The 24,541-nt window shown below is 41.4% G+C and overlaps 2 protein-coding genes across 3 annotated transcripts in view; one reads left to right on the forward strand and one right to left on the reverse strand.

Annotated features, from left to right (window-relative positions):
- LOC133568223 (peptide deformylase, mitochondrial-like) overlaps positions 1-19,235 on the forward strand; it is a 37,133-nt gene extending 17,898 nt beyond the window's left edge. The window contains exon 5 of the mRNA XM_061920017.1: positions 18,465-19,235. The gene's annotated coding sequence lies outside the window, so the exon portion shown is untranslated. The remainder of the gene's footprint in view (positions 1-18,464) is intronic.
- LOC133568219 (spermatogenesis-associated protein 2-like protein) lies at positions 1,627-22,684 on the reverse strand. Of its 2 annotated transcripts, none has more exons than XM_061920010.1 (4): positions 22,539-22,684; positions 18,890-19,249; positions 18,525-18,815; positions 1,627-7,244 (listed from the first exon to the last, which is right to left on the reverse strand). In XM_061920010.1, exons 2-4 carry the CDS (start codon positions 19,238-19,240, stop codon positions 6,324-6,326), a joined length of 1,563 nt encoding a protein of 520 aa, XP_061775994.1. In that variant the 5' UTR covers positions 19,241-19,249; positions 22,539-22,684; the 3' UTR covers positions 1,627-6,323. The 2 variants fall into 2 exon arrangements, with proteins under 2 accessions (XP_061775994.1, XP_061775993.1); XM_061920009.1 differs by having other exon boundaries at positions 22,547-22,679.
- Positions 22,685-24,541: the final 1,857 nt, after the last annotated feature.

A 24,541-nucleotide genomic window follows, 5' to 3' on the forward strand; every position in this document is an offset into this window, starting at 1 on the left:
TAATGCTGTAAACATTATTTAAAAAAAACAAAACACACAAACAACCTAATTGGGATAAAATGTCTATAACTCAACATCAATACTTGCTCTTGAACAAGTGTAAACTTAAAAAAAAAATTATAATAATAAAATACTATCCACACACTCTTTTCAATTGTTTGCCCCAGTAAGGGGGGGCAAACAATTGAAGTCCGAGCATAATGGGGAGATTCTTTCTAACAAAGACGAGCACTTCAAGATGCTCAGTTGTCAGCCTTCTCCTGTGTTTATCGATGATGAGTGAGGCTGTGCTAAAAAGCCTATCACTCTCAAGAGTCATTAAAATGGCTTACAACTTTACCACCAAACTTGACTTTATTGTGGCATGTTTTGCACTCCACCTCTTCATCTTTTTCGTTTTGTAGGGTAAAATAATCCCACATAGCTGACATTTTTACCGTAACTTTTAATTAACACGGCCGTCTTAACGGTTAGAACACAGACCTGTGGATGTGTTGAAGGGGTGCTGGAAAATGCGGAGCGGAGCGTAAGGAGCAGCAGAAAAGTGGAATGTATTATTTAAATTGGTGCGTTGGAAAACACGGACCGGATTTTTTTTTTTTAACTCAATCTGGATCGGCATTTTCCCATGCCTTGCCGATACGCATTTTTTGGCAAATATCGGCGGCCGATCCGATCCAAATATCGGATCGGGACAACCCTAGTTGCAAGTATTGACAATGTACGTTCAGGGTTAAGAAGGGGTTAAAAACAAAACAAATTGTCCGTGCAGCATTCGTGAGGGAAAGGCAGAGAGCGAGAGAGTTATGATAAACGTGCTTGTGTCGCCAGGCTCTGCTTTTTATCCATTGATTTATCAGATTTATTTTTTTATTATCTATAGCAGGGTGTCAAAAGTGTGCCCCAGCTAATGTTTTAAAGGCCCATGGCACATTTTAAAAATACTATTAAAATAAACAAAAACATAACAAAAGTGAAATAAAAAAAGCTCGAAGGTTAAATGTAATTTAGAAAAAGTTGCAATGTTCACTAATAAAACAAAGCTGTTTTTTTTTCTTTCAAACTGTCATTGCTCAAAACATAATATTGAATCAAAATCAATGTTATTATGAATTATTGACCTATCCAAGGTTCTGATTACTTTACATCAAATATTCCACTAAGAAAAATATTTTGGTGGAAGATTTTGCAAATTTTGTTAAATAACCCCAAAAAATAATATTTTGTTGTTTTCTTACTGTACCGAAAATCAACAGAACTGTGACCTCTAAAAAACCAAGGTACGTACCGAACCGAAATTTTTGTGTATCGTTGCACCCCTAGTAGATGGTGACACTTATAAAAAATTCAGACTTTGACTTTTCGAGTGCTGGTACACTAAATGGTGACACCATTCATAAATTACTAGAGTCAAGATTACTTCCTGCTTTTACCCTAAATTTACACTTAGACACATTGTTTTGTTCTGTTGTATGGCAGCACTTTTGCAAACCTGACAACTCTTTAGGATTCTCTGGATATTTCCCTTCTTTGAAGTTACAAATCTCCCCGATCGCGGTGTTTTTTTTTGTCTGGCATAAAATATTGTAGCTTTGGCCTGAAAGTCCAAAAGATGACGAAGAGGTGGTCGATCAACAATCACTTTATGAAAACATATACAACTGTATCAAAGTGCACACATTCAATGACTCAAACTGTCAGAATATACAACTCTAAAGCAGGAATTAACAACAAAGGGTATTTTGTTTTTTAAGTGCTTATTTCCTCCACAGCGGTTTTAAAAAATGTTCCTCTAACACAAAATATGTTTGGCATAAAAACACACTCACTGGCTGTTGTGCACATTTTTGTTTCCCATCCAGAAAAATCTACCACAGATGACTGGCACATAACAACTTTGTTCATCAATATGTGATATATCAGATGTTAGTGGTGTGCCGTCAGGGCCCTGGCCTAACATGACTAAAAATCATGATCATAATTAAAGATAAAAGTATTTTTGGAATTTATTTTCCCTAAATATTTAAAAGTATTCATATTCTCTTCATGTCATATTATGCTCCTGTTGTTTTTAGGTTTAGAGTTTGTATCCAATCAGGATTCAGCTAGCTTATGTTGCCATGCTGTACCAAATCTGCCCAAGGCCTTCAGAATCAACAATGCAAGCATATGTGCATTTTAAGTAAACTGGCACATACAGTTGATAGACAATTGCCACAGCCAATCCAATCACGAGTTGTCAGTAAGGCCTTCTAGCTGGCTTTACGCCGTGATTGGGTACTCACTTTGGACTCACAAGTGAGTATCCAATCACAAGTTGCAAAAACAGGACGTGGCACCGGAGCCATAGAAAACTCACCTAAGGAGTGCAAAATGTTGATTAGGTGGCAGATATATATTTGCAAGGGCATTTTCAAGAAGGATATTGTAGAGAAACTACATCTTGTAAGACGAGGTCGGCCAACACCGGAAGCGAAAGTAAAATGGTTTGCCCGCAACTTTCACACGACCAACTACTGACCACGACTGTATCACTGGCTTATACGGCGTAGAATGGGTGCTATAAATTGCGAGTTGATTTGTTTTATACATTCCTTTTCATTTTGACAGCACCACATAAGATATGTTTTAATTGCCGAAGCGGGTTTATGGAATGTTAAATGCGCCAAAAACTAGACCGTTTTGTATACTGTTGAGTGGGTTCAATGCCCAGTAGCGTGCAATTGTGTTTCTGTATAGCAGGGGTCACCAACGCGGTGCCCGTGGGCACCATGTCGCCCGTAAGGACCAGATGTCGCCCGCTGGCCTGTTCTAAAAATAGCTCAAATAGCAGCAATTACCAGTGAGCTGCCTCTATTTTTTACATTTTATTTATTTACTAGCAAGCTGGTCTCGCTTTGCTCGACATTTTTAATTCTAAGAGAGACAAAACTCAAGTAGAATTTGAAAATCCAAGAAAATATTTTAAAGACTTGATCTTCACTTGTTTAAAAAAAAATTATTTATTTTTTTACTTTGCTTCTTATAACTTTCAGAAAGACAATTTTAGAGAAAAAATACCTTAAAGATTTCAGGATTTTCAAACACATATACCTTTTTTACCTTTTAAATTCCTGCCTCTTCTTTCCTGACAATTTAAATCAATGTTCAAGTAAATTTGTTTTTTTTATTGTAAAGAATAATAAATACATTTTAATTTAATTCTTCATTTTACCATCTGTTTTTTCGACAAAGGATATTTGTGAAATATTTCTTCAAACTTATTATGATTAAAATTCCAAAAAATTATTCTGGCAAATCTAGAAAATCTTTAGAATCCAATTTAAATCTTATTTCCAAGTCTTTTGAATTTCTTTTAAAATTTTTGTTCTGAAAAATCTAGAAGAAATAATAATTTGTCTTTGTTAGAAATATAGCTTGGTCCACTTTGTTATATATTCTAACAAAATGCAAATTGGATTTTAACCATGTCATCAAAATTCTAAAATTAATCTTAATCAGGAAAAATTACTAATTATGTTCCATAAATTATTTTTTAAATTTTTTCAAAAAGATTCGAATTAGCTAGTTTTTCTATTCTTTTTTTTGGTTGAATTTCAAAGGTTCGAAATTAAAGATAAACAATGATTCACAATTTAATTTGATTTTTTTTCCCTGTTTTCTCCTCTTTTAAACCGTTCAATTAAGTGGTTTTTTTTTTCATCTTTTATTCTCTACAAAAAACCTTCCGTAAAAGGAAAAAAATTAAATGTACGACAGAATGATTGACAGAAATACCAATTTTTTTTATAAATACCGGTATATAGATGTATTTATTAAAGATAAATTGAGCAAATTGGCTATTTCTAACATTTTTTTAAGTGTGTATCAAACTGGTAGCCCTTTGCATTAATCAGCACCCAAGAAGTAGCTCTTGGTTTCAAAAAGGTTGGTGACCCCTGCTGTATAGTATCTCCAGCCATGTCCATGCGGTGACATAAATTACGGTATTTTGAGAGGTGACGTCAGACTAAATAGGACATCACTGAAAGCCTAGGTGAGCAACGCACGGCCCACCACTGTTAGATTGTGAAATAATGTGTATATTATCTTTAAAATCAGCGCAGGAACCATCTCACAAAGGAACATCTGCAATCTATCCTTACAGTCTCAACAGCACAACACTTTAAATATTTTCTAAGTATGAAGCTTAGACAAAAATGCATGAAGCAGATCTACTGGATTGCGAACACCAAATGTTGGCAGCTGTGTAACTATACATGACATCATTGATTAAACACAATGCTAATGGTGGATTGATGGTATTGTGGGCAGTTAAAAACAAAGCATACTGAACCAGATATTGTGACCACAAACTGAAAAGTTCCAAACCATTCCAGCCCTGAATACACAGCACAGTATACTTATTGAAGTGTACTGATACAGTTGTGATCAAAATTATTCAACCCCCACACAATTTTGGTGTTTTAGCAAGTTGGACATTTATTCCGTATTTTGTTTATAGTCATATCAAATAAAGATGTGTGAAATAGACAAATGCAACTTAAATTGTAACTGTATTTTACAAAATACCAAAAAAGGAAATTTTTCTTAATATTTCAGTGACAAAATGATTCAACCCCCGAGTTACATGCATCTTTAATACTTAGTAGAACACCCTTTGGCAGTAATGACATCCTTCAAACGTGATACATAACCGGACACAAGCTTCTTGCAACCATCTACAGGTATTTTAGCCCATTCCTCTTGGGCAAAGGCCTCCAGTTCATTCCAATTCTTGGGCTTGCGTGCTGCAACTGCCTTCTTCAAGTCCCACCACAGCTTTTCTATAGGATTTAGGTCTGGCGACTGTGAAGGCCACTCCAGAGTCTTCCAGCCCTTCTTCTGCAACCACTCTGATGTTGATTTGGAGGTATGCTTGGGATCGTTGTCCTGTTGGAAGGTCCAACGTCTCCCAAGCCTCAGCTTCGTCACTGACTTCATGACATTTGCAGATAATATATCCTGGTAGGAAATAGAATTCATAATGCCTTGAACGCGCTGGAGATTCCCGGTACCTGAGGCAGAGAAACAGTCCCAGAGCATGATTGACCCCCCCACCATGTTTAACAGTAGGCAAGGTGTTCTTCTCTTTGTAAGCTTCATTTTTTTCTCCTCCAGACATAACGTTGATTCATAGGCCCAAAGAGTTCCAAGGTTTCCCACAACCTTTGGGGTTTGTCCAGATTATTTTTGGCATACTGGAGTCTATTTTTCTTGTGCCTGGTAGTCAGAAGTGGGGTGCGCCTGAGAGTTCTGGCATGGAGGCCTTCATCTCGTAGTGCGCGCCTTATTGTCTGGGACGAAACCTGCGTTCCCCCCTCTGCAATGTCCTGTTGTAGTTCATCAGCTGTTACCCGGGGGTTTTTCACCACTGTACGTTTCAAATACCGGACAGCATCCTCTTTCCACTCTGCCTTTAGCTTTAAACTTGCAAATTATGCTTCCAACTGTGTCTCTTGGAATGTGTAATGTCTTTGCTATTTTCTTATATCCATATCCTTTCTTATGAACAGAAATTACCTCCTCTCTTGACTTCTTTGACCACTCCCTGGACTTCACCATGTTGCAAATACACCATTGACCATCTACAAGAAGCTGAGCGTCACAGTCTTTTTCAATCAGTTTAATTGTTGCTCGTTATGGTTCTAATGACATCTACAGGTGTTTTCAACACCTGATTGAAAAGACCTTGTTCAAATTCTGTTCTTAAGAGTTATGATCTTCAAGGGGTTGAATAATTTTGTCAATGAGATATTAAGAGAAATGACACTGTTTGGTATGTTACAAAATATAATGTAATTCAAGTTGCATTTGTCTATTTAATGCATTTTTATTTGATATGACTATAAACAAAATACGGAATAAATGTCCTACTTGCTAAAACACCAAAATTGTGTGGGGGTTGAATACTTTTGATCACAAGGCTGCATCTCATTTGAGATGCAGCCTTGGTGTGACTGGACTAACAGGCAATTTCAGATATTTTATACTGTATGTGCTTGTGATTTTATTAAACATATAATCAAGTAGTTTCCCATTTAAACTTTGCATTTAATACAATTAACTTGTTTTCAGACGAGAACAAGACATTTTACAAACTGTGACTAAGCAGACATCCCAACAGTTTTATATATATTTAAAAAAAGTCCATTCAAAGACTTCAGTTGTGTTAAAAATGTAAGTATAAACATAAAATAACATCACACTGCATTTGTTTTTTCGAAAAAAAAGGCAACATTTAAGGGCATTGAAGGCACAATACCAAAGCTGTTTAAAACTAATCACACAGACGACGACGGTTCCAACGTTTGGCCGCAGGTGCAGATGCAAGGATTTAAGTACCAGCAGTCTTTACAGAACTCGTTCCCGCAGTAACAGCACAGAACCATTGGCTTCCTGGAGCACGTTCTCCCACAGGCGCACAGACCCAGATGTTTCAGCGAGTGCTGAGTTTGGCACGAGTTGACGTCTTTGCAAGACGCTTTGTGGAAAAGACGGCAGGTGAGACATGCGACCGCAGGGTCGCGGGTGCTGCCGTTGCAGCAATCGTGGTAGCTGATAGGAAGAGGGGTGATGCTCAGAGACTTGGGCTTGTCGCTCAGAGATAAAGCCGCCATGTCGGCACTGCTGCCGCTGAAGACTAGCTCTGGGGTTCTGGTGTTGTGGCTTGGAGGCGCGGTCGATTCCTTTATGGTGACAAAGGGCCGCAGCTGGTGGCCTGCTTGGGAGCAACGCCGGAGCACAGCACAGGAGGCGTCATGGTGAGCGTTGCACTCAATGCACTCGTTGAGGTAGAAGCGAGGGGATCGGAGGCAACTGCAAATGTTGCCCCTCTCCGCCTCGGTCATACCAACTTGTAGACTGCGGGGTTGGAACTCTGCATCAACAGACTCCTCACCAGCAGACAAGTGTCGCCTCACACTAACTAAGGAGCCGCCGCCTGCTTCTGCTTCGAACTTACTGCTGAGCTGGCATTTGAGTGCTGAAACGCAAGATCGATCTCCCGCGGCTTGGAAGGACAAAGATCCGCTGTTGCCGACGTCCCACGCCGGCTTTTGCGAACTGTCGTCATCGCGGACAACCAGCACCCTCTGGCCCTGGTTAACCTGCTCGTCTGTGTACAGATCCACTTCGGACTCTGCATCAGACTCCATCAGCGGCTGCTTGACTCCCATCATCCTCTTTGTGTTGTCCAGCGCAACCTGGAGGAAGAAAATGAACCGTCGGGACATCATTTTTATCTTCCAATGCATAACTAGAACTCGCCAGGAGGACAATAAAAGTACAATTTAAGAGTAATTTTAGATACCGTCCGCTTTTTGTTATGCTTTAAGTCGCGAGCATCGGCGGGGTCACTAGAGATGCGCGGTTTGCGGTCTCGTCCTCGCATAAACCGCGGGTCGGGCGGGTGACGTGACGAAAAAATAGATTTTAATTAGATCCGGGCCGGTGGCGGTTGAACCATTCGGAAATATTTGATATACATGGTTCAGGGATCGGTATCCTTTACCATTCAAAGAGCCATTTAGGACCCGTGTCACAAAGCGAAGACGACAATAGGAGACGCAAACATTCTCTAGAATGACTGCCGGCAGTCACCCCTTTGTCGCCTTCTACAGCAGGTACGATCTGCTCGGCAGTCCAGCAACATGTTGTGTGTGGCTTACACACGCACACGACTGCAAGGCATACTGGGTGACACAGAGTACACTAATGGTTGTGATATAAACCATTTTAACACTCTTAGTAATATGCGCCACGCTGTGAAGCCACACCAAACAAGAATGACAAACACATTTCGGGAGAACATCCTCACAGAAACGCAACACAACAAATATCCAGAATCCTTTGCATCCATGATACTTCCTGACTATTTTATACACCTCGCTAGCAGCAAACCCCACAATCCCCCCGTGCGTCGGTAAGGTGGGCGGGTTTGGGGGCGCGGGGGGTAAAATATATTCAGGGAGTTTCACGGATGCAAAGGATTCTGGGTATTTGTTGTGTTGCGTTTATGTTGTTACTGTGAGGATGTTCTCCTGAAATGTCTTTGTCATTATTGTTTGCTGTGGCTTCACAGCGTGGTGCATATTAGTAAGAGTGTTAAAATTGTTTGTATCACATCCATCAGTGTACTCTGTATCACCCAGTATGCCTTTCAATCTTGTACGTATGATTGCGGAAGCCACCTACAACATGTTGTACACGGTTTGTACATGTTGTTGAAGGTGTCAAAAGCAATGGCTTCACAGCACGGCCTTATTATTGTCATCAGGATGAACACCATTGGATATCCGCGAGAACGTTAGCGGCTCCCATTTTCTTCTTTACTCTGTGAAACGGGTTTAAATAGCTCTTTGAGTGGTAAAGGTGGCCGAGCTCTGATGTATTTCAACGGGCAGGCGGTTGCGGTTCTGATAAAATGTTGGTTCGGGTGGACGGCGGGTGGATGACGACTTTTGGTGATGCGGTTGCGGATAATATAATTGCGGCGGGTGGATGACGACTTTTGGTGATGCGGTTGCGGATAATATAATTGCATATCCGCGCATCTCTACTAGGTTTTAAGAACGGGGGGGGGGGGGGGGCTTTGCCTCCAAGAGATTTACATGACGCAAACTAACGTGTCAAGCGCTGGCAGAAAAAATTTAAAGACCTACTGAAATGAGATTTTCTAATTTAAACGGGGATAGCAGGTCCATTCTGTGTCATACTTGATCATTTTGCGATATTGCCATATTTTTGCTGAAAGGATTTAGTAGAGAACATCGACGATAAAGTTCGCAACTTTTGGTCGCTAATAGAAAAGCCCTACCTTTACCGGAAGTATGTGCGCGTGACGTCACGAGTTGCAGGGCTCCACACATATTCACTTTGTTTTTAATGGGAGCCACCAGCAGTAAGAGCAATTCTGACCGAAAAAGCGACAATTTCCCCATTAATTTGAGCGAGGATGAAAGATTTGTGAATTAGGATATTGATTAGGGATAATTAGGATATTGATTAGGGATGATACTCCAAACCGGTTTTCCCAGTTGTTCGATAAGAAAAGAGCAGAGTCCTCGGACTCTAACCCCTTTTTGATAACCGGTACCCGTTATCGAGACCACTACAGCAGAGGTCGGCCACCCGCGGCCCTGGCGGCTCTTTAGCGCCGCCCTAGTGGCTCTCTGGAGCTTTTTCAAAAATATATGAAATATGCAAATGATGAGGGGAAAAAACATCCATCCATCCATCCATCCATCCATTTTCTACCGCTTATTCCCTTTTGGGTCGCAGGGGGCGCTAGTGCCTATCTCAGCTACAATCGGGCGGAAGGCGATGTACACTCTAGACAAGTCGCCACCTCATCACAGGGCCGGGAAAACATACTTTTTGTTTTAATATGGTTTCTTTCGGAGGACAAACATGACACAAAACTCCCTAATTGCTATAAAGCACACTGTTTATATTAAACATGCTTCACTGATTCGAGTTTTGTCCTACTAATTTTGGCGGTCCTTGAATTCACCGTAGTTTGTTTACATCAGTGGTTCTTAACCTTGTTGGATGTACTGAACCCCACCAGTTTCATATACACATTCACCCAAACCTACTTTAGTGAAAAATTAAAAAAAAAAATTTTTTTAATTCAAGACAAAGTTTTTGGTAACACTTTTAGTATGGGGAACATATTCTAAGTAACAAAGACTAGGGTTATTGGGTTAGGATCAGGGTTACGGTTATAATAAGGCCATGCCGAATAATGCATTAATAAGTACTTAATAATGAGTAGTTAAGAGCCAATATGTTACTAATTTGTATATTAATAGGCAACTAATTAATGGAGAATATGTTCCCCATACTAAAGTTTTTTTTACTGGTGCACAAAATGAACCGCGCATGAACCTTGTTCAAACAACAAAACCAACACAGTGCATAAACCCACAACCAATCACAGACCTGCAAAAACCAGTCAGCTGTTGCCGTACCCGTAATACGCCGATAGGGAGAAGTTTGTATTTACAAGATTGAGTCAGGTGTGGTTTGACCACCGCCAAACAACCGAGGCCGACTCACCGAAACCCTAAGGTTTGATCGAACCCAGGTTAAGAACCACTGGTTTAAACGTATAACTGTCTCCGACCGTCTAAGACGTGATTTATGCCACTTCTTTTTCTGTCTCATTTTGTCCACCAAACTTATAATGCTGTGCATGAATGCACAAAGGTGAGTTTTGTTGATGTTATTGACTTGTGTGGAGTGCTAATCAGACATATTTGGTCACTGCATGAATGCAAGCTAATAGATGCTAACATGTTATTTAGGCTAGTTGTATGTACATATTGCATCATTATGCCTCATTTGTAGCTATATTTGAGCTCATTTAGTTTCCTTTAAGTCCTCATAATTCAATTTATATCTCATTACACAGTATCTGTATGTAATATGGCTTTTAATTTTTTACGGCTCCAGACGGATTTGTTTTTGTATTTTTGGTCCAATATGGCTCTTTCAACATTTTGGGTTGCCGACCCCTGCACTATAGTAAAGAAAAAGAGTTGGTTCTTTATTCGAATCCGTCCCGACCAGAAATGCTTCGTGAGACATCACAAAAAAAGACGTCAAGTAGCTCAGTCATTAGGCGCAGATAGCGAAAGCAGGAAAACAACGGACGGGAAAAAAGCGCTCCAAGGTGTAATAAAAGTTCAAAACAAAAGACATAATCCAATGAATAACTTTACTGAGAGATTTGAGCAGGGTACAAAACACATGACCAACACTTTTACGACCAACCGGAAACATACCAACCAGGCTAGCAACGCTCCTCCTTTACGGCAGCTGTCGCAACATTATTAAAGAAACCGCAGCACATACATACATACATATATATATATATATATATATATATATATATATATATATATATATATATATATATATATATATATATATATATATATATATATATGTATATATATATATATATATATATATATATATGTATATATACACACAACATATCTCCCTTTAACTTTTGTTTTTTTTTCCTTGTAAACAAAGCAAAATCACACTGTATTTGTGCTGTCAGTCTAATTATAAATAATGCAGATCAGGCGTGTTGGCTGAGTTCTTGACGTTTACTGCTGGGTGACATGAAACAACACTTTTCGGGGCTACCGCGCATGCTCGTCACTCCCGTTGCATGCTGGGTAGTGTAGTTGTTATAGTGAAATATATTTATATAGCGTTTTTTCTCTAATGACTCAAAGCGCTTTACATAGTGAAACCAAATATCTAAGTTACATTTAAACCAGTGTGGGTGGCACTGGGAGCAGGTGGGTAAAGTGTCTTGCCCAAGGACACAACGGCAGTAACTAGGATGGCAGAAGCGGGTATTGAACCTGCAACCCTCAAGTTGCTGGCACGGCCACTCTACCCACCGAGCTATACCGCCCGCCTTATATTCCCTAGCTCATAAAGAAATAACTAAATAAAGCCTATTTCTTTTTTTAGCTTTAACTTTTCATATTTTAGCATTTTGACCACATTTGCAAACAACTTTTCTCTTCATAGAATTTTCTTTCAATAAAGTGCAAAAATCTCAAAGCATCATAACAAACAGTTATGTCAAATAGTAGCAGAAGTGCACTTATTTATTATTTTTAGTTTTGTGCCCAAGGGTCTGATTTTATTTAACACTATAGTATCATTTATAGACCCATAGTGATCACAGAGACAGGTTGTTTTTGTGTTACTGTATATATTTGTTTTTCTGAAAAATCCCACTTAATATACTTTGGGTAACAATAGTCAATATATATATATATATATTTTTTAGGGGGGTAACAGTCAATATTTATTAGATTTTATTTTTTTCTTATATAATAAAAGTGAGCTTTTGTTAAATCAAATATTATAATTTTTTACCATCTATAACAACCTATCTGGACTCGATAAGAGAATCGATAAGGAATCGGTTCGATAAGAGGATTCGATAATATGAAACATCATCCCTAATATTGATAGTGAAGGACTACAAAAAAAAAAGCGGCGGAAGTGTGAGCGTTTCAGATGTAATTAGACACATTTACTAGGATAATTCTGGACGATCCCTTATCTACTTATTGTTTTAATAGTGTTTTAGTGAGATTTTAAAGATTATAAAGGCATACCTCGAGGTCGGATGGCTGCGGTGAACACAAAGTGTCTCAGAGAGACGCCGAGGAGCCAAGCTCACAGCTGCCTTTTAAACGGCTGCTGCAGGACGACAAATAATCCAATGATTTCTCCGGTAAGATATATATCACAATTTCCCCATCCAAAAACATGCTGGTTGACGTAGAGAAAACATGTTTGCTTGACCGCTCTGTGTAAAAGCTTCACAACAAACAAAGAAACACCGGCTGTGTCTCGGTGCTAAAGACAGCTACAATCCACCGCTTTCCCCCAACAGCAATGTTATTTATAGTCTCCATTATTAAATGAACATATTGCAAAAGATTCAGCAACACAGACGTCCAAAATACTGTGTAATTACATCATGAACAGAGACGACTTTTAGCCGTGTTTGGTGCAGCGCTAATATTTCCTTACAGTCCGTGACGTCACGCGCACGTGTCATCATTTCGCAACGTTTTCAACAAGAAACTTGTGGGAAATTTAAAATTGCAATTTAGTAAACTAAAGCAGCCGTATTGGCATGTGTTGCAATGTTAATATTTCATCATTGATATATAAACTATCAGACTGTGTGGTCGGTAGTTGTGGGTTTCAGTAGGCCTTTAAGCACTTGCAAAATCGTGGTGGAGTGATTTGTTATTATTGTAACATCTTTTCTAATGATAATCATACTTAGACTTAGACAAACTTTATTGATCCACAAGGGAAATTGTTCCACACAGTAGTAGAATGAGGTCGGCTCTCTTTTCAAAGTTAAAACAAGTGACAGAAATCAGTCACCATCCTGCTATCAATTTGACTTTGGTTTGCTAGCCAGGTTTTTGTTTATCCAAATGGGGAGCACCTGGTTCATTAACTACATGGGACTGTTAGCTGGAGCTGATTGTTACTTCCAGCAGTTGTAAATACTTTTTTTGAAAAACCTTTGTATGTCCCGTTTGTGGGATATTTCTCTTTCTGCCTGGCTCTGGCTGATTGGACAAATACCGTTATTTTCGGACTATAAGTCTCAGTTTTTCTCATAGTTTGGCCGGGGGTGCGACATATACTGCGGAGCGAATTATGTGTGAAATTATTAACACATTACCATAATATATCAATTATTTCTCATTCGCGGAAGAAACGAAGTCAATATCAGCAATCGTCAAACACACGTCAACCAATAAGAATTCGGCAGGGGAGGGTCATGGCAGAAGTGCATTTTGGGTCATGGAATGCTGACTGCTATATGCTACTGTCGTAGCTGTTAAAATGGATCATTTCATCGTTGGCGGTAACTTATAAAAACTGAGAAGGGCTGAACAAATATGGCACCGAAAAAGAAATCATGTACTGCAGATTACAAGCTGGACGTAGTGAAATATGCAGCAGAAAACGACAAGAGGAAGCGGCGCATACCTTCGGAGTTGGCAGAGTTGTTTAGAAGAGACATCGAGGAAGAAGATTTCATCGGATTTATCGATTAGGAATGAGATTGTTTGGTAAACATATAGCATGTTCTATATGTTATAGTTATTTGAATGACTCTTACCATAATATGTTACATTAACATACCAGGCACCTTCTCAGTTGGTTATTTATGCGTCATATAACATACACTTATTCAGCCTGTTCACTATTCTTCATTTATTTTAAATTGCCTTTCAAATGTCAATTCTTGGTGTTGGATTTTATCAAATAAATTTCCCCCAAAAATGCGACTTATACTGCAGTGCGACGTATACTGTATTTTTCGGACTATAAGTCGCTCCGGCCGAAAATGCACAATAAAGAAGGAAAAAAAACATATACGTCGCATTTTTTGGGGAAATTTATTTGATAAAACCCAACAGCAAGAATAGACATTTGAAAGGCAATTTAAAATAAATAAAGAATAGTGAACAACAGGCTGAATAAGTGTACGTTATATGAGGCATAAATAACCAACTGAGAAGGTGCCTTGTATGTTAACGTAACATATTATGGTAAGAGTCATTCAAATAACTATAACATATAGATCATGCTATACGTTTACCAAACAATCTGTCACTCCTAATCAATAAATCCCATGAAATCTTCTTCCTCGATGTCGCTTCTAAACAACTCTGCCAACTCCAAAAGGCAATTATGTAAATGACGCGAATCCATATACATTTACAGTATATCGATGTGCGGTATATTTACTACTCGGGGCAGACATACACATGCCCCTCAATGAAAACGAGTTTGACGCCCCTGCTTTTTTTTAGCCAAGTTTGATCGGTTATTGGCACTGCACCAGACCTGAGGAGCTCAAACTGTGGTTCAGCTTTTTTATAAAAGTGATGGGATGCACTGTATGTATATAGTCTATTATCTACGTACTATTGGCTATAACAGGTTTGACAAACAGCTCAAATATCATTAAAACGTTTCTCATTACTTTATTTAAAAAAAAAAAACATGCATCTTAATCGCCTATCAGAAGCGCAACACCCGGCAAAAGTAAGGAGAGAAATTTGAAGAAAAAGGTATTTTAACTAATTAAAACATTTCTTGTTCATCCATCCATCCATCCATCCATCATCTTCCGCTTATCCGAGGTCGGGTCGCGGGGGCAGCAGCCTAAGCAGGGAAGCCCAGACTTCCCTATCTCCAGCCACTTCGTCTAGCTCTTCCCGGGGGATCCCGAGGCGTTCCCAGGCCAGCCGGGAGACATAGTCTTTCCAACGTGTCCTGGGTCTTCCCCGTGGCCTCCTACCAGCTGGACGTGCCCTAAACACATCCCTAGGGAGGCGTTCGGGTGGCATCCTGACCAGATGCCCGAACCACCTCATCTGGCTCCTCTCGATGTGGAGGAGCAGCGGCTTTACGTTGAGCTCCTCCCGGATGGCAGAGCTTCTCACCCTATCTCTAAGGGAGAGCCCCGCCACCCGGCGGAGGAAACTCATTTCGGCCGCTTGTACCCGTGATCTTATCCTTTCGGTCATGACCCAAAGCTCATGACCATAGGTGAGGATGGGAACGTAGATCGACCGGTAAATTGAGAGCTTTGCCTTCCGGCTCAGCTCCTTCTTCACCACAACGGATCGATACAACGTCCGCATTACTGAAGACGCCGCACCGATCCGCCTGTCGATCTCACGATCCACTCTTCCCCCACTCGTGAACAAGACTCCTAGGTACTTGAACTCCTCCACTTGGGGCAGGGTCTCCTCCCCAACCCGGAGATGGCACTCCACCCTTTTCCGGGCGAGAACCATGGACTCGGACTTGGAGGTGCTGATTCTCATTCCGGTCGCTTCACACTCGGCTGCGAACCGATCCAGTGAGAGCTGAAGATCCCGGCCAGATGAAGCCATCAGGACTACATCATCTGCAAAAAGCAGAGACCTAATCCCGTGGCCACCAAACCGGAACCCCTCAACGCCTTGACTGCGCCTAGAAATTCTGTCCATAAAAGTTATGAACAGAATCGGTGACAAAGGACAGCCTTGGCGGAGTCCAACCTTCACTGGAAACGTGTCCGACTTACTGCCAGCAATGCGGACCAAGCTCTGACACTGATCATACAGGGAGCGGACTGCCACAATAAGACATTCCGATACCCCATACTCTCTGAGCACTCCCCACAGGACTTCCCGAGGGACACGGTCGAATGCCTTCTCCAAGTCCACAAAGCACATGTAGACTGGTTGGGCAAACTCCCATGCACCCTCAAGAACCCTGCCGAGAGTATAGAGCTGGTCCACAGTTCCACGACCAGGACGAAAACCACACTGTTCCTCCTGAATCCGAGGTTCGACTATCCGGCGAAGCCTCCTCTCCAGTACACCTGAATAAACCTTACCGGGAAGGCTGAGGAGTGTGATCCCACGATAGTTGGAACACACCCTCCGGTCCCCCTTCTTAAAGAGAGGGACCACCACCCCGGTCTGCCAATCCAGAGGTACCGCCCCCGATGTCCACGCGATGCTGCAGAGTCTTGTCAACCAAGACAGCCCCACAGCATCCAGAGCCTTAAGGAACTCCGGGCGGATCTCATCCACCCCCGGGGCCTTGCCGCCGAGGAGCTTTTTAACTACCTCAGCGACCTCAGCCCCAGAAATAGGAGAGTCCACTACAGATTCCCCAGGCACCGCTTCCTCAAAGAAAGACGTGTTGGTGGGATTGAGGAGGTCTTCGAAGTATTCCCTCCACCGATCCACAACATCCGCAGTCGAAGTCAGCAGAACACCATCCGCACCATACACGGTGTTGATAGTGCACTGCTTCCCCTTCCTGAGGCGCCGTATGGTGGTCCAGAATCGCTTCGAAGCCGTCCGGAAGTCGTTTTCCATGGCTTCCCCGAACTCTTCCCATGTCCGAGTTTTTGCCTCCGCGACCGCTAAAGCTGCACACCGCTTGGCCCGTCGGTACCCGTCCACTGCCTCCGGAGTCCTATGAGCCAAAAGAACCCGATAGGACTCCTTCTTCAGCTTGACGGCATCCCTCACTGCTGGTGTCCACCAACGGGTTCTGGGATTACCGCCACGACAGGCACCAACAACCTTGCGGCCACAGCTCCAATCAGCCGCCTCGACAATAGAGGTTCGGAACATGGTCCACTCGGACTCAATGTCCCGCACCTCCCTCGTGACATGTTCAAAGTTCTCCCGGAGGTGTGAATTGAAACTCTCTCTGACAGGAGACTCTGCCAGACGTTCCCAGCAGACCCTCACAATGCGCTTGGGCCTGCCAGGTCTGTCCGGCATCCTCCCCCACCATCGCAGCCAACTCACCACCAGGTGGTGATCGGTAGAAAGCTCCGCCCCTCTCTTCACCCGAGTGTCCAAAACATGAGGCCGCAAATCCGATGACACAACTACAAAGTCGATCATGGAACTGCGGCCTAGGGTGTCCTGGTGCCAAGTGCACATATGGACACCCTTATGTTTGAACATGGTGTTTGTTATGGACAATCCGTGACGAGCACAAAAGTCCAATAACAAAACACCACTCGGGTTTAGATCCGGGCGACCATTCTTCCCAATCACGCCTCTCCAGGTTTCACTGTCGTTGCCAACATGAGCGTTGAAGTCTCCCAGTAGGACAAGGGAATCACCCGGAGGAGCACTTTCCAGTACTCCCTCGAGTGTACCCAAAAAGGGTGGGTACTCTGAACTGCCGTTTGGTGCGTAAGCACAAACAACAGTCAGGACCCGTCCCCCCACCCGAAGGCGAAGGGAAGCTACCCTCTCGTCCACTGGGTTGAACTCAAACGTACAGGCTTTGAGCCGGGGGGCAACCAGAATTGCCACCCCAGCCCGTCGCCTCTCACTGCCGGCAACGCCAGAGTGGAAGAGGGTCCAGTCCCTCTCGAGAGAACTGGTTCCAGAGCCCTTGCTGTGCGTCGAGGTGAGTCCGACTATATCCAGCCGGAACTTCTCTTTTCTTGTTCAAACCAGTGGAAACTACCCTAAATCTTTTGACATTACTACAGTCAATGACTAATTTTACGCCATGTGCTACTTCTGTTTGGACATAGCTGTGTGGACTGTACATTTGTCCCCGTGCGTTGGTGCTAATGGGCTCAATCCATTCTGCCTCTAAATCACTTTAAAATGCATCCCAAAACCGGCAACAATACGTAATTTACATTCTGTAACATTTGTTGCCAGAAGTCAAATGCGGTCCCAGGGACCCCATTAAGTCATAAAGATGGGGTCCCACCTTTTGGAACCGTTCCAAATGAGAAACGTATGCATTATCCTGTTATAATCTCACATTCTTCATTGTGTTTTGGAAAAAAGTTGTCAAACGTTGATTCATATAAAATTTAATACAAAAGAAAACACATTTTTATGTAAATGTATTCACTTTCTTCTTTCCTACATGGATCTAAACTTTACAGATGCCGGTATTTTTTCTATATTTTTATTGTAAAATTTTCATAATGTGTTTGTTTTTTTTGGGGCCAAAGTAAGAAAAGAAAACAATCTGAAGTCCGTCTTTATTCTTTAGTTTTAATGCCATTATTTTAATAGTCCGGCCTGCGTGTGAACACAGATTTTCCTCCAAGCGGTCCTTGAGCTAAAATGAGTTTGACACCCCGGTCTAAAAGTAACATGTCTTCCTTCAATCTTTATTTTTGCAGTTTTACGCGTGTTTATGTAAAAAATCTAAAAACCGCAAATCAAATTGTAATTTTGGAAAGGAAAATCGCAATTGTTTTTTTTTCCCAAATTGTGCAGACTTAGGTCAGATTGTTTCTTATTGGTGTGCTTGCTGTTTAAACCTGAATTTTAATCTCCCCCTTACAGACACTATACGTGGTCTTCTCCTGTGACACACCAAAGGATGAAAAAGGAATTCCGACATACCTTGAGGCTGTGTCCCCGCTGCCTCTCTCTGACCACACACAGCTCCCACTGGGCGTCACCGCCGTCATTCTCCAGGGCTGCCAGGAGGAGGCGGCACTCGCAGCGGGCCAGGAAGAAGGCGCAGGACAGGTGGAGAAGATTGTCCAAAATGTCCGGGCTGACTCTGAGGGACTGGAGCCGGAGCTGCTCCCGCCGCGTCGAGTACTGATATCCCAGCAAACCGAAAAGTTTCTCGATTTGTGTGGCGGACAGCACGGGTTTGATGTAGTGTGTGAACATGCCCGAGTACATCTGGAGACGGTACAAGTCATGACAGGTAAACATACGTTTGTCATGGGAGACATTGGAAGAAATCAACCATCTACCTTGACTTCCTTGTACTCCTCCCTCCAGGGTCCGAGGTAGAGGTTTAGAGCAGCTTGTTCCAGAACCTCAAAAGCTTTATTCAGACCTTGCAGACCTCCTCTTGCTCTTACTTGTTTGGCGCTGCCTGCTCTTGGAGTCTTTGTTTTCAGTGACTCCTCCATCACCTTCAGAACATCCACACCCAAGCAGTGTGTTTGCGAAGCATTGTCCTCCCTCAGCAACGCTTCTACCTGCTTCCACAGCTCCTCGTCTCCACACGCCAGGTAGGAGCCTCGCTTCACCATCTGCTGCTCCAACGTGCGACCATAGGCAGCCACCAGTTGTTGTGCTCGGTCTTGAAAGATGCTCATCTTTATCAGCTGAGGACCAGAGAATGATAACAAGCTTTTGGAATTTCTCTAATCTCAGAAGTTCAGATACTTGCATAGATGAAAATGAAATGAGAGGCGGGGGCGGGTCCATCTACCTTCTGTTCATTCTATTTCCAATTCTTAAACGCAAATCAAAATAGGGGGCCAATTTTCTATTTTTCTTATATATGGCAGATTTTGAAACAAAGTATGGATTTTCATTAAAATATTGCCACTAAAATTGGATTTTGTGCTGTTTTCCTTTTATGGATTTTTATTTTTCCAGATAAACACGAAAATCGAATATACGTTCATCCAAAATGCAAAAATTAATTTGTGGGATGACAAATTGAACCGAAAACCGTATCATAGCTTTTCCTTTTCTTTTAGCATGCTAAAAGTGTCACTAAATAATTGTTCAACATTTGTTTCAGAAATGCAAATATAAAAAATGGCCCGAAATTTGTTTTTTGATTTGCATTATTGCGTCTGCCTCACAATACGAAGGTCCTGCAGTCCTGGTTTCAAATCCAGGCTCGGGATCTTTCTGTGTGGAGTTTGCATGTTCTCCCCGTGAATGCGTGGGTTCCCTCTGGGTGCTCCGGCTTCCTCCCACTTCCATAGACATGCACCTGGGGATAAGTTGATTGGCAACACTAAATTGGCCCTAGTGTGTGAATGTGAGTGTGAATGTTGTCTATCTGTGTTGGCCCTGCGATGAGGTGGCGACTTGTCCAGGGTGTACCCTGCCTTCCGCCCGATTGTAGCTGAGATAGGCGCCAGCGCCCCCCGCGACCCCGAAAGGGAATAAGCGGTAGAAAATGGATGGATGGATGGATTTGCAGTGTGCGTTCATTCTATTTCCAACTCTGAAACACAAATCAAAAAATAAAATAAAGGCCATTTTTCGAATTTTATCATTTATGGCAGATTTTGAAACAAAAAGAGTGGTTGATTTTCATTGAAATATTGCCATAAAATTGGATTTTGTGCTGTTTTCCTTTTATGGATTTTTATTTTTCCAGTTAAACACAAAAATCGAATATACGTTCATCCAAAATGCAAAAATGAATATGTGTGATGACAAATTGAACCGAAAACCGTATTATAGCTTTTCCTTTGCTTTTAGCATGCCAAAAGTGTCACTCAATAGTTAAACTTTGGCTTCAGAAATGCAAATATAAAAAATGGCCCGAAATTTGTTTTTTGATTTGCATTATTCGAAGGTACACAGCTCAGTGTGCGTTACGTTCATTCTATTTCCAATTCTGAAACACAAATCAAAAAATAAAATGAAGGCCATTTTTCGATTTTTATCATTTCTGGCAGATTTTGAAACGAAAAGAGTGGATGATTTTCATTAAAATATTGCCATAAAATTGGATTTTGTGCTGTTTTTCTTTTATGGATTTTTGTTTTTCCAGATAAACACAAAAATCGAAAAAAATGTTCATCCAAAATGCACAAATGCGTGGTTATGTTTGATGACAAACTGAACTGGAAGCAGTATTTTAGCTTTTCCTTTGTGTTGAGCATGTTTTTAGCATAACGTAAACAGCTTTGTTCAGCAGGAGTCATATTGTTGTTTTAAAAAAGTCTCATTAATTAGTTGTCCAACTATTATTTCAGAAATGAAAACAGAAAAATTGGTTAGAAATGATTTTTTTTGATGTGCATTTCAGATTTTGATATAGAATGAACAGAAGGTACACGGACCGAGGCACTTTGATACATTTTGTAAACTAAAGATGCTAAACCCAATCCAATATACCAACACACAAAAATTACATCAATATCTACTTCGTTCAAGTCAAGTCTTTGAAATATTTGAAATGTTAGTGCGCATGCTCAGTAGTGGTGGTTTGTAGTCATTGACAGAACGGGTTATTGTCGGAATATTAAAAAAAAAAATCTTGTTTTAGATCTGTTTTTCTTGTTTCTGGTTTAGTAGGGATTTATATATTTTTGTAATAGTATAAATAGGGTTGGGCGGTATACTGGTAATACAGTCAAAACTGGCATAATTTAGAAAGATATATACAGTACAGGCCAAATTTTTGGACACAATGCGTTTTCTTTATTTTCATGACCATTGTAGATTGTCACTGAAGGCATCACAACTATGAATGAACACATGTTGAGTTATGTACTTAACAAAAAAAAAGGTGACATAACTGAAAACATGTTTTATATTCTAGTTTCTTCAAAATAGCCACTTTTGCTCTGATTACTGCTTTGCACACTCTTGGCATTCTCTCGATGAGCTTCAAGAGGTAGTCATCTGAAATGGTTTTGACTTCACAGGTGTGCTTGAAGCTCATCTAGAGAATGCCAAGAGTGTGCAAAACAGTAATCAGAGCAAAGGGTGGCTATTTTAAAGAAACTAGAATATTACACATGTTTTCACTTATGCACTTGACAAAAAAAGGTGTAATAAGTGACAACATGTTTAATATTCTAGTTTCTTTAAAATAGCCACCCTTTGCTTTGATTACTGTTTTGCACATCCTTCAATCAATCAATCAATCAATGTTTATTTATATAGCCCTAAATCACAAATGTCTCAAAGGACTGTACAAACCATTACGACTACGACAACCTCGAAAGAACCCACAAAAGGGCAAGGAAAACTCACCCAGTGGGCAGGGAGAATTCACATCCAGTGGGACGCCAGTGACAATGCTGACTATGAGAAACCTTGGAGAGGACCTCAAATGTGGGCAAAATGTTTATCAGTTTGAACATCAAATATGTTGTCTTTGTGGCATATTCAACAGAATATTCGTTGAAAATAATTTGCAAATCATTGTATTCCGTTTATATTTACATCTAACACAATTTCCCAACTCAAAAGGAAACGGGGTTTGTATGTAGTGTGAGACATTTTACGTCGAAGCTATGTTTCGTGTTGTGGGCGTCGCTTGGAAAAAAATACTTACGCCAAATATAAATGTCAGAGAGCCTTTCTCCGAGTAAATATGAAATAACCACAATGTTTCTCAAACTTGTTCCGCCTTGATCAGGAAGTAGCCGCCGTGACGATACCGTGCTAGCGCTGCTAAAGAGCAGCATATTTGAGGCTAAAGTGGGGACAAAGGACCAACTAAACGACTCCCATCCACGCAGATTGTAACCAAAACAGATTGGTCGAGTCACCATTTTCCGCCCAAATTCAAGCATAATTGTAATTTTGTCGACAAGAATGCCTCTAATTCGACCGTAGCTACAAATATTAAGTTTAAATGTTTGTTAACTTCCAATTGGCATATTCTCGGTGTACATGTTTACAAACACTCACCTGCTCACCTGTCCGCGGCCGCGCTCGTCAAAGATGAAACATTTGTAGCTCCGAAGCAGAAGTTTATTCGGGCTCATTTGAAGTAAACACGGTCACGTGACACCTCCCATTTCCTGGTTTCGCGAAGGTGCGTTTGATTTGGTCACCTGCGCTGTGGGTTTTTTTTGGTGAGCGGGGACTGACAGGGGCTGTCACGCCAAATTTTCCACCGGGGGGATGACATTTGGCGTGAGCAAGAAGGACATTGATGTTACCTGCACCTTTTGTAACATGCATCCAGAGCAGGGGTTACCAACCTTTTTGAAGCCAAGAGCTACTTCTTGGGTACTGATTAATGCAAAGGGCTACCAGTTTGATACACACTTAAAATAATTGCCAGAAATAGCCAATTTGCTCAATTTACTTTGAATATGTCTTGATTGTATTATCCAGACAATAGTGCTCGATACCGTGGTAGAGCGCAATATGTATGTGTGGGAAAAATCACAAGACTACTTCATCTCTACAGAACTGTTTCATGAGCGGTTCCCTCAATCATCAGGAAAATCTCCTGATGATTGAGGGAACCCCTCATGAAACAGTTCTGTAGAGATGAAGTAGTCTTGTGATTTTTCCCACACCTACATGTGTGTGTGTGTGTGTGTGTGTATATATATATATATATATATATATATATATATATATATATATATATATATATATATATATATATATACACACATTTTCTACCACTTATTCCCTTTCGGGGTCGCGGGGGGCGCTGGCGCCTATCTCAGCTACAATCGGGCGGAAGGCGGCGTACACCCTGGACAAGTCGCCACCTCATCGCAGGGCCAACACAGATAGACAGACATTCACACTCACATTCACATTTTAGGGCCAATTTAGTGTTGCCAATCAACCTATCCCCATGTGCATGTCTTTGGAAGTGGGAGGAAGCCGGACTACCCGGAGGGAACCCACGCATTCACGGGGAGAACATGCAAACTCCACACAGAAAGATCCTCAGCCTGCAATTGAACCCAGGACTGCAGGACCTTCGTATTGTGAGGCAGACGCACTAACCCCTCTGCCACCGTGAAGCCCATATATATATATATATATATATATATATATATATATATGACTACTTCATCTCTACAGAACTGTTTCATGAGGGGTTTCCTCAATCATCAGGAGATTTTAATGGAAGCATTCACATACAATGGTTTATATAGGGCACAGAGTGGGTGGGTACAGGCAGGCGTAGGGTGTGGTGAAAGGCTCATGTGTTACCTAGGAGGTGTTTCCGTCTGTGGCGGCATGTTGAAATGATTTCACTGCGCTTGTTGAGGGATGACAGGTCTGGATGGTATATAATGAACAGTTTCTCTTTTAAGCATGGGTTGCATCTTTTCTTACCACTGTTGTAAGGTGTGCTGGATGCAAGAATTTGCCATGTTGTTGAGTATTCAACATTATTGTCTTTGAGGTTCCAAATGTGCTTGCTGAGTTCTGTAGAATTCCGTAAAGTCTGGTTTCTAAAGGAGGCCTTGTGATTATTCCATCTGGTTTTAAACGCTCCTTTGGTTAATCCAAAGTACGTGTCGGATGTGTTAATGTCCTTGCGTGTTACCTTTGCTTGGTAAACGACTGATGTTTGTAAGCACCCCCGTTGAGAAAGCAATAAGGTTTCTTGCGACAGTTACATTCCTTATTGGTTTCAGAGTCGTTTAGTCTGGGGGTAGGCATTCTTTACAACAGTGATAATAAAAGATGCAACCTATGCTTAAAAGAGAAACTGTTTATTATATACCATCCAGACCTCTCATCCCTTAAAAAGCGCAGCAGTGAAATCATTTCAACATGCTGCCACAGACGGAAACACCTCCTAGGTAACACATGAGCCAATCACCACACCCTACGCCTGCCTGTACCCACCCACTCTGTGCCCTACATAAACCATTGTATGTGAATGCTTCCATTAAAATCTCCTGATGATTGAGGGAACCCCTCATGAAACA

This window comes from Nerophis ophidion, linkage group LG14 (genome assembly GCF_033978795.1).
Source record: "Nerophis ophidion isolate RoL-2023_Sa linkage group LG14, RoL_Noph_v1.0, whole genome shotgun sequence".
Taxonomy (NCBI): Eukaryota; Metazoa; Chordata; class Actinopteri; order Syngnathiformes; family Syngnathidae; genus Nerophis; species Nerophis ophidion.

Coding starts and splice junctions, on each gene's coding strand:
- LOC133568219 (XM_061920009.1), bottom strand. CDS start 22,615: ATGAGCCCGAATAAACTTCTGCTTCGGAGCTACAAATGTTTCATCTTT. Junction 19,250..22,546: donor ACGAGCGCGGCCGCGGACAG/GTGAGCAGGTGA, acceptor TCTGGTCCTCAG/CTGATAAAGATGAGCATCTT. Junction 18,816..18,889: donor AGGAGTACAAGGAAGTCAAG/GTAGATGGTTGA, acceptor TACCGTCTCCAG/ATGTACTCGGGCATGTTCAC.